Source organism: Urocitellus parryii, chromosome 3, assembly GCF_045843805.1.
Source record: "Urocitellus parryii isolate mUroPar1 chromosome 3, mUroPar1.hap1, whole genome shotgun sequence".
Taxonomy (NCBI): domain Eukaryota; kingdom Metazoa; phylum Chordata; class Mammalia; order Rodentia; family Sciuridae; genus Urocitellus; species Urocitellus parryii.
This window is the reverse complement of record NC_135533.1, coordinates 213,810,613-213,821,344: the sequence shown is the minus strand read 5'-3', so window position 1 is coordinate 213,821,344 and position 10,732 is coordinate 213,810,613. Positions and strand designations below refer to the sequence as shown.

General features: G+C 39.2%; 1 protein-coding gene across 1 annotated transcript; it reads left to right on the top strand.

The window, feature by feature from the left end:
- Positions 1 to 2,348: 2,348 nt before the first annotated feature.
- Positions 2,349 to 3,460, top strand: LOC113177995 (olfactory receptor 7E24-like). The gene is made up of 2 exons (XM_026382471.2): positions 2,349 to 2,360; positions 2,462 to 3,460. The coding sequence occupies exons 1-2, from the start codon at positions 2,349 to 2,351 to the stop codon at positions 3,458 to 3,460; spliced, it is 1,011 nt and encodes a 336-aa protein (XP_026238256.2).
- The last annotated feature ends 7,272 nt before the right edge of the window (positions 3,461 to 10,732 follow it).

Sequence of the window (10,732 nt, the reverse complement as noted above, 5' to 3'; positions counted from 1 at the left end):
TTCTGAAATGTCCCAATACAATGAGAGTAAAGCAACAATAGCTTTTTTTTTTTTCCTTTGTCTATCATGGGCACATAGTCTGTAAAATTTTGCTTAATTTACCTACAGCATTCATTGAGTCAAAGACCACGGCAGACGTTTTCATGGGAATAAACAGGCACAAAGAGAAGGGGGCAGGGGACCTTCTGGGTTGGGCTGACCCATTTTGGGGTTTCACATCATTCCACTGACTTTTGATAACAGTTTTTGTAAAAAACTTGATATTTCCATAATGATAGAATTCTTTATTTGATAAAATGAGTTAATGACCAAATGTTTACTAATTTCATTTAGGTACTACCCATGTTGGGGAGATGGGTAATCTTCTCCTGGTTTCCTTCCATTAAGCCTTGTGAGTGCAGACACGGAGAGATTAAAAGTGCAAACGGTTACACACATCAAACAGATGGTAATGTTGTCAGAAAAATGTACCCACTGAATTTACTGTAGCCATTTCTTTACGGGCATAGGTGTGCAAGAAAATGAAATCATGCAGAGATTAAACAACAACACAGGTGTTAATTCAAATCTCTGTAAAATATTAGTCCTGAAGCACACGTTACTAAATGTGCATTTTTTCATATATATATATATATATATAAAAGCAGTGGTATTCTTGACAGTAGTAATAGATATTATCAACAGGGCACTTTCTAAATATCAGCAAATATTCTAAGAGAGTATTTCTCAACCCAAGCATAATAAAGGACTATCTAGAGCTTCACAAGCTGATACTCTGATTAAATTGATTTCAGTCTAGCATCTGAGTTTATGATATTTTAAAATATGAAAAACCACTATGCTATGCAATTTAAAAATATTTTAAAATATCTTCTTAAAATAACACCATAAGCTAGGTGATTATTTCCTCCAGTTTAGACATGAGCAAATGCCTCAGATATGTTTCCATTACTTCCTGTACTTTCACCTGTTGCATTTTCCCCCAATTGCATCACCATGTGACCTGACAAAATAATAAATGCGAGTTGACCTCAAGTCGTAAGAAAATTACAATCTATGTATCAGAAAGTATTGATGTGGAAATCTATCAAATGGTATCAAAAGGATGAGACTCAAAATTCGATTCTGGATTTTCCCTGCTGCGGAGCCAACTCTTCAACCAGACATGACAGGGTCTATTTATTTATTTGTCTGTCTACTTCAGGGGTAGGGGGAATGGGTTCATTTTATTTATTTCTCAGTAACAGGGGTCATGGTGGGAAAGAACAAAGGGGTACTGGGAATCAAACCCCTTTAGGGAGAGGCTCAAGCTTCCCAGAATTTTGTCCCACCCACTTCCTGCACTTGGGCTTGGGGTGGGGAGGAGGAAGAGAGGTGGGGCCTGTCTGATAAAGCAAACAGGCAGACAAAGGCCCTGATAGGTGGTAGGTTACACTTTGGGCCTGTGGCTTGGCCCTGGGTAAGGCCAGAGGCTCCTTGTCATCCGACCTGACCTCAGTCCTTTCCTCTCCTTTTTTGGCTTTGGCCTTGGCTTTGGTCTTGGGAGTACAGGACTTGGTCACCTGGATGGTCTCTTGGCCCTGGGCATTGTATGGGCCTTCTTCAAGGTGCCTTGATGGGCTTTGGTGCCCATGTCCCCATCACCCTTTCCCCGGCCCTACCCACCCCACCCCAGCTCTCAAACTTGCATTTGCTGTCGACTCCAAACTCCTTCCACTTGCAAGGCCCCCTGCACTGGATACGCTGAGTCTGGGCCCCTCAGGTGCCCTCGAGGAAACTCACGCTGCTGTCCTTACTGCTGGGGGTGCAGGGTCCTCAGGTGTACTCTGTGCATTTGGTCCCTGGGATGCCCTTCTTCACTTTTTTTTTTCCATCACGGTTTAGCTCCCTCCTGCCTTCAGGCCCAGTGGGTCAGGTTATGCTTTGTCCACAACAGGATTTATGATCAGAAAAATAATTCAACAATATTTCCTGTCCACTTTAGAATACAGAATTGGGGAAAAAAGCCAAGGACTGCTTTCATCACTAGACATTTAACTAAGATGGCATGGAGTTGATACAAGTAAACCCACATAAAATGAGAAAAATTCAACCGCTCAACCTAACTTTAAGTTACCATTTAATCACTGACAAGTGAAATGTAATTTCAGCAATGTCACATTTGTGGTTGGTGACAATTTTGGTTATGTGCATTAAACTTAAACACATTTGTCAAAAATTGAGTCCACCATAGGTAAGGATACAAATTGTACATAAGTAAGTGTTGAAATATAAACAGAATTTTCATTCACAAAGATGGAAACCAGAAATTACATGAAGTAGAAAAACTTCTGGAAATATTTGGCACAATGTTTTCTGATGTAAGCTATCAATTTTCACTTAGTGCTCAGATAATACGGTCCTGAATCATCCACAGTGCTTTGAATAATCTAAGCCCAAGTAATCTATAACATTGTCTTAGTACTTGGAGCCTGTTTATTGGTTTCTTTTTTCCAACCCTATATTTTTCTTCAAAAGATGTTCCAGCTATAGAGAACCCCAGAATCTAACACTTGCCTCAGACTTCCATCTCATGAGCCTCTCAGAAGACCCAGAACTTCAGACCATCCTCTTTGGACTACTCCTTATAATGTACCTGGTCGCAGTGCTTGGGAACCTGCTCATCATCCTGGCCGTCGGCTCTGACTCCCACCTCCACACCCCCATGTACTTCTTCCTCTCCAACCTGTCCTTGGCTGACATTGGTTTCATCTCCACCACAGTCCCAAAGATGCTCATGAACATTCAGACTCACAGCAGAGTCGTCTCCTGTGTGGGCTGCCTGACACAGATGTCTTTTTTTCTCATTTTTGGATGTATGGATGACATGCTTCTGACTGTGATGGCCTATGACCGGTTTGTGGCCATCTGTCACCCCCTGCAATACTCGGTCATCATGAATCCTCGCTTCTGTGGCTTCTTAGTTTTGGTGTCTTTTGGTTTTAGCCTTTTGGAATCCCAGTTGCACAATTCGATTGCCGTACACTTCACCTTCTCCAAGAATGTGGAAATTGCTAATTTCTTCTGTGAACCTTCTCAGGTCCTTAATCTTGCCTGTTTTGATACCCTTACAAAAAATATAGTCACATATTTTGTTGGTGCCATCTACGGCTTCCTTCCTCTCTTAGGGATCTTTTTCTCTTACTATAAAATTGTTTCCTCCATTCTGAGGATCCCTTCCTCAGGGGGGAGGTACAAAGCCTTCTCCACCTGTGGCTCTCACCTGGCAGTTGTTGGCTTGTTTTATGGAACGGCCATCGGAGTGTACCTTGCTTCAGCTGTATCCAGCTCTCCTAGGAAGATGGCTGTGTTCTCACTGATGTATGCTGTGGTCATCCCCTTGCTGAATCCCTTCATTTATAGCCTCAGGAACAGGGACATTAAAAGTTCCCTGAGGCGGTTACAGAGCAGAGCAATGTAGTCTCCTTATCTTCTCCATCCTTTTACTGCTTCAGTTCAAAACATCAAACTCCTCTGCGGACTCTACCTTCTTATTTACATGCTCCTGTACTCGTGGCTATCTTCCCATACCATGTTCCACACCAGAATATTATTTATTAATTGAAACTGCATAAGAATTCTGAATCCCTTTTTTTTTAAACATAAATCTCATATCTAAATACATGTACCCAGGTAGCCTCTGTCATTTCTGAGCAATGACCCTGGCCTCCATGTGCAATGCTAAACTCTTATTTTTTTTTATATTTAAAAGTTATATCCCTTTTCTAAATCTATGTATATTTTCTCTAAAACTTGTATCAGAGATATCCCATTAGGCAGGTTTGTCTAATGACAATAGTAATCATCCTCAAGTTGTCTTTTATTGGATCAGCCTGGGGAACATAAAATCACTGATTACTGGGTCTCATCACCTGATACACAAGATGTGAGGAGTTTGTTAAGCTTCAGAGATGGGCAGATGTGGTTCCCAAAGGGATCAATATCAGATGGGCTAGAAAAGCCCCATTGCAGTAGCACTTGGCGGGGGGTTATCCATCATCTCCTTTAATCCCATGCTCCAGATCCCCTTTTGTAATAAGGTTTGATCTACATGTAAAATACCTTAAGGAAGGAACAGTGAATCTTCTTGGTTGGACCAGGAATCCCCAAAAGCACAAGTATGTGCCCCTTAATGACATTGTCTCCAGCCTCCCTGAACACCTCCTGGAGTCACTGAACCTCTGGGAACACCATGTCGATGACCAGGCTGTCTCAATGCTGCAACCCATTGGGAAAAGAGGCCCAAACATCACTGGGCTGAGTGACCTTCGGTTTTCATCTCTCCATGGTCCCCAGCACAAGACAGCAGGGGCAGAAGCATTCCATTCCCTGAGCATCTGAGCAAAATGTGCAGAGAGAAAGACAGATGTGTCATGACCGGTGTCATATGAATCTCAAACCATTTCTGAAAGATGGGTATTTCAGACAGTCACTCATCATGGCACGTTATTACTTATCTCCAACGTTAATCATAGTTACCACTTATTGAAAGCTGAGTCTAAGCCCATCACTGCTAATCAAATATATTCCTTATAAGAAGCCTGCAAAAGAAAACACATTTTTAAGAGTTCTTGTGAGATAGTTACTCATACTGTACTATTGATCTTATGCAAGAGAAAGCTGAGTCCAAAGAGAGGTGAGTGACTTGTTCAGCGAGAGGAAGAGCTGAGATGTGATCCCAGGGGAATCTTTAAAGTTCGAAATCTGTGCACTTTCCATGAGTTGATTTTAATGGCATGTAATTGAAAAAATCAACCCACTGTCCATCAACACCATGCAGTTTAGCATTATGCTGGGTCTTCAACCACTCTCTCTCTGCTCCAATCTCGCCCTCTGTAGTTACCTTTTCATGCTGAGTGGGGACACTTAAAATTACTACTCTGCCTTCCTTCTGGTTTTGTTTTTATAAACTTTTGCCCATGGTCACAGAACTTCACTACATTAAAAATTCATCATATCCACACCCTTAAGCCTCAGCGTTTTAGAGGGCCCTCCAGTTCCTTTGTGACCCGGCTTTCCCACTTTCTCTCTGTCCTGCCTAACTACCTATAAAATTGTCTGCATTCAGTTCTCTCCGTTTAATGAACTAGATCGTTTCTATTTCTTGGGTGAAAACAAGGCAGATCACAACATAGGGAGGGGAGAAAGGTATGTTGATATGCCTGCAATTGTAACAATTAAATGTGTTCAAGAAAGCAGGCTAGTTTTATATGTATGGCTTTGCTCAGGTGTCCAGCTGGGGAGTCACGGGTGACCTCATATTTCTGGTTGCTGTGTGACTCTAGAATTATTAAGTCAAGAATTTCATCATAAACTGAACAAACTTTTACTTCTTTCATTTTACATTGATATTAGTCCATGTCACCAACCAAAGCAAGTTACCTGTTCTCCTACTCATTTGGTAGCCAAAGTCCCTGGAAAATATAGTAACAATGTTGCCTTCTTATGTTGTATGGTAGACTCTCCACATGGGTACTCCCTATTTTATTTAATGAATTAGGAGAATGTATTAACACCTTTCTTGGGAAAATCTTTAAATTTCACACCAACTTCCTAAAAGTAATGTGACAATCTTTGATTAGGATGGAGAATATAGAAAATAGAGTGTTGGAGTTAGAGACATTAACTCAATCATACATTGGCTCTTAAAACTGAGAATTTAGGCAACTTCCAACTGCTCTCTGAGCCTCAGATTCCTCAGGAGTCAATTAACTGTAACAATACATTTCTTCGAATGATTATATATAAGTATGTCATGAGCCAGGCAAAACAATAATTCCCCATCAATGATAGCTCCTAGTATTATATTAAAGGATTTATTTTGAAATGTATATTCCTAGAATTTACAAGTAATATGGTATTAGAAATTGTGTGACTTGGAACATGATACAAAACATGTTTTTATTAAATAATCTGAACATCAAGCATTGCCAATGTGACCCTACTCCTGCTATTAGCTTCTGTGGTTATGTCAAATTTACCACTAGTATGTTTTCATGCACACATCACTTTCTACCATATTCAACTTGAAGGGGTATGTATTCAGGTTCCATTACATTGGTCAATGAATCACTGTTTTTCTTTATGAGTCATGAGGGCCTTATGGGAAGACTACAGACAATTTCCAAAGACCATGATTCCAATATAACCTAGTTTATCAACTTCAATCAAGACAGTCATCTATATAGTTTATTAAAGGCTTAATTAGATGATAAAACACATGCAAATCTAAAATAAATATATTTGGAGTGAGAGGAGCTCCTTCCTGAGAAAAACTCAGCAGCTACTGGACACGGAATATGGGTATTTAACTTAAGATTGTCGTGATACCTAGTGGCTGGAAAAGAATCAGGTGTCTCTTTTTGATTTCAGGCCAAAGACAGCATGTCAATACCCACTACAGAAGAGAGGTTTTTATGTCAATCTGTCAATTAGTTCTTCTGCAGAAAACTTGCTGATGGACTGGTGTCTTGGTGGGTGGTGGGCCATATGGAGAGGGACAGCTCCACCTTCTTGGGGTACTTAGGAACTAGTGCACTGATGGAAGGACAGGCCTGGTCTTCCCTTGTTCTGCCACCTGCTTGCACACACTGACAAGCCAGCTTCTGTGTTCTGAGATTCTCCATCAGAGTCCCTTGTGGCTAGGAATTAGGAGAGGCCTCCTACAAGAACCTGAATCCTGCCCACGGCTGCATGAAGTACCTTTGCAGCAGATCCTCAGCTGTGAAGCCACAAGATGACTGAAACCCCGGCTGGCACCTCAGCTGCAGTCTGCTAAGATGTTCTGACATAACAGTGGGGTAGAAAGTTACCAAAAGTCTTTGTAAAGACCAATTATAGTTTCTAATATTCAATCCTGCATTAATTAACAGAAAAAATCAGAATGAGAATCTTATCCATGTTACCAAAAAATTATATAACACAATTTTATCAATTCCACATAGTTTTAACAAAATTGAAAATAACAAATACTGACAAGATTATGAAGACATTAGAACCTATGCACAGTAGAATGTAAAATGTGCTCGGCTATTCTTCAAAAATTTAAGCATACAATGACCATATAACCCAGAAGTTCAACTCTGAGATTGTTACTACAATAATCAAAACAAGGATAGGCATCTGCTTGCTTAACAACTAGGGTAGGTTCTGAAAAAAGTTGGCTAGATTTTGTGATTGCACGGGATCATTGAGCATACTCAAACTAAAATGGGGAGGAGGTCACTGAATGCAGGCTCTCAATGAATAAAGTGTTGTCATATAGCAAAGGACTATTCCAACAAATGTGCATAACTATCCAAGGCAGCACTACTCATAACATCCAAATATGGCAAAAACATTCGAACAGCTAAACAGCTTATGTGTATACATGCAGTAGAATACTGTTCAGCCAAAACAAGGGGTGGTAAAGGTAACATTCCCAAAGAGTCCAAGTAAAGGAGGAAAAGAAGAAAGAAGGAAATGAAGAAGAGGAGAAAGAAAGAAAGAAAGAAGAAAACTAGAAGGAAGAAAGGGAAAAGCAAGGATCACAAATACTGTAACAATATTACAGAGACATTTATCACTCATCTGTCACCATGAATCCAAAGGACAGAATCACTTTCAGAGCTGGATTGCAGTTTTCATATTGAAAGTGCAATCATTCTTACAAAAAGGAGGCCAGCAAATCTGGGCGTGTGGGCTCACCTTCCCTGTTACTGTGAATTTCAAGCTCAGTCTCTTTTCAGAAAGTTTGTGAATTTGAAAGAACTTCCCCCAAGCAATGTTTTCAGGATCAAACAAAGCCATGCACGTAAAGGACAAACACACTCCAAGTATTGTCAGCATTTGGCTGTGATGGTTTTCATTCATTTTCTTCCAGGGAAAACAGGGATGCAACCAAATTGAGGTCAAGAAACTTAAAGCAATAATTTTTGAGGAATTCACCTGAACATGGGATATAAGTGCTGGCTGTCATGTTGGAATCTCAGCAAGGCCTGTTAGAAACCATAACACACTTGAGACTTCGTGAACCATGGGTAGGGAAGAAAAAAAAATCTGGAAAAGGAAAATCATTAGGGCTTTGGAAATACAAAAAAAATTAAGCAGGAAATTTAGGGGAGAAAAAGAGTCAAGATATTGTAATTCAGTGCATTTTCCCTCAGGGGACACAACATTCCCTGAGTTCTGAGGTCAGTGATCATCAAGGCCTAGAAGCTGCTCTATTGAGCAGTCTCCTTAGGGTCCCCTTCACATCCAAATAATTTACTGGAATCACATCAATCTTGGGATACAAGATAATGATATATCTCCTTAAATATTCTTACCATGTCCAGGCATTTTCTAATCAATCCTAAGGGCCTACAAGCAAATATCGTTAAAAAGGAACATGTTGAAAGTTTCAGAGTGAAGTACCAAGTTCTGGCCCACACACTTAAAAACTTCAGAAGCTAATATTAAAAATCGAAATTTCTGCCTGAAAAGCTATTGGTTGAATTTATCAACATGAAAATAAAAGATTAAAGTTATAATTCTGTGTCAATACACTAAAAACTGTCTTGATCAATATATTTAACTACATCTTCTCAAGCACCCTCTTAGGTAAATACTGTTCCCCACGAATATGTACTTGAGGAAGTTAAAGAAAAGGAGTTTTGCATCATACTTAGAACCACACTATTGATATAAGGGTACATTTAAATTCACAAAATGCTCAGGTTTCAAAATGGACTTATTTAAACTGATAATAGAAATATCTTTCTATTTCTATTTCTAATAAGAAACCCTTTGCCTGGTTGTCAAATAAATTATCTACAATAAGGTCAAATCCTGGGTCCAAAAGCACTGTGGCATTTAACCTGCTCTTGAGTGTTAGAGAGGAGCTGGAGAAAAGTCTAGAAGATGGAGAAATATGGCAGCCAAGGTTCTCCAGGAATCAATTCCCCACAGACACACCAATTTGAGCAGCTATTTGCACACCAAGGTGCCCTCCCTGGAGCTGAGGGGAGAACATAAGACAATTTGGACCATAGCACAACTCTTAGCTACCAAAGGTCTCAAATACTGAGCTGGTTTTTGGATAGTTAATGATATTTAAATGCCACAATTTTGTACTGTCTGTATTTGCTCCTTCGCTCATGGGTTGCCACAGCACTCTTAGCTCAACTTGCTGAGATAATTCCTATATACTCTTTTCCCATCTTTAGATTTCTTTGTGTTTTCAGCTCTTGGACATTGTAATGTAGGTGTTTCCTGATTGCAATTTTCTAATGTGTAACGTAAGATTTATGTAAATAGTGAGATCAGTTGAATCTTGTATATACTTCTCTCCATGCAACTTTCTCACTGAAACACCCTATGTGCCATGGAAGTGAGATTTATTTATCCTCTACTTACATGAAGAATATTGTAGAATATGCATAACTGGGTTGTATGTGGAGGAAAGGATATTGTTAGCAGATGGCATGAGTGGATAAATTATAGAATTTCTATGAGAAAGATCAAATGGCAGATACAGAGTACACACAGGGATGGAAGAATCAGTGTTGAGACATTTGTAATGATTAGGCCATAGCAGAAGTGTTTTCCTGTTGATGACATGTCATTGTGGGGGGCAGGGATAACATACTGAGGTGACTGCCAAAGCAGAAAGAACTTACAGGGTATGGCATACAAAAACAACGGTAGCTATTTGGTATAATAAAATGTTGTATGCATTTTGTTTTGATTTCATTATGCCCCCTAGGGTTACTATTCTGATGAAAAAGTTAACCCAGAATTTCTGGCACTCCTTTTTAGATATTTAGTTAAGAAAATTTTGTCTTCATTACCTTATACTTGTTTTTATAGAAAAGATCCATATCTATTTTTTATTCTCTAACTCTTCAACTTGGGGAACAATAATTCCCCCAAATTATTTAATAATGAAAATAAAACCTACATATGTCTTCTCTCAGGAGAAGAATGTCAAGCAGTCTGGTGAGGTATAGCAATACTGGATATACATCTGTAAATATATCATCAACATTTCTTGTGTGATATGGTGGAAATTAGTGGAATCTGGATGGGCCACATGTACTCAGATATTTGGTCTAAAATTATTTGGGGTATGTGTGTTTAAAAGGGTTTAACATTTATTTCTTGGGATTAACATTTTCATTGATTGATTAAAGCTAAATTGCCCTTTTGTATTAGTATGATTCTGTTGCTATCACAAGATGCCTGATATTGGAAAACTTATGAAGAAAAGAAGTTTATTTAGCTTGCAATTTGGGATGTGGACATTCAAAATAACATGGTGCCATCTCTAATGAGGGACTCATGACAAATTGGCTGATTATGGTGTTAACATGTGATAGGAAGAAAACACAGGGCAAAGCAGGAAGCCACAGAATAAGAAAGGACGATTTTTTTTTCTTTTAAGAAAATGTGTCATATTATACCACCCCTGAATCCTCACTCACTTGGACACCTGAATAAGCATATACATTTAAAATAAGCTTTATATCTTCATCACTTTTAGAAATATTCCAATTTCAGACAATTCACCACATATCTGTTTCCCCATGTTACAATGTATCACTCCGGGTCCCATAAGAATATGAACAAATCTAAATATTTTTAATGGAGAGAGAGGAAAAAGGGCCTAGTGACATATACTGGATTTTCAAACTAATGAAGTTAGTGACCGTGGTGGTGGTGTAACCAGTGTGAC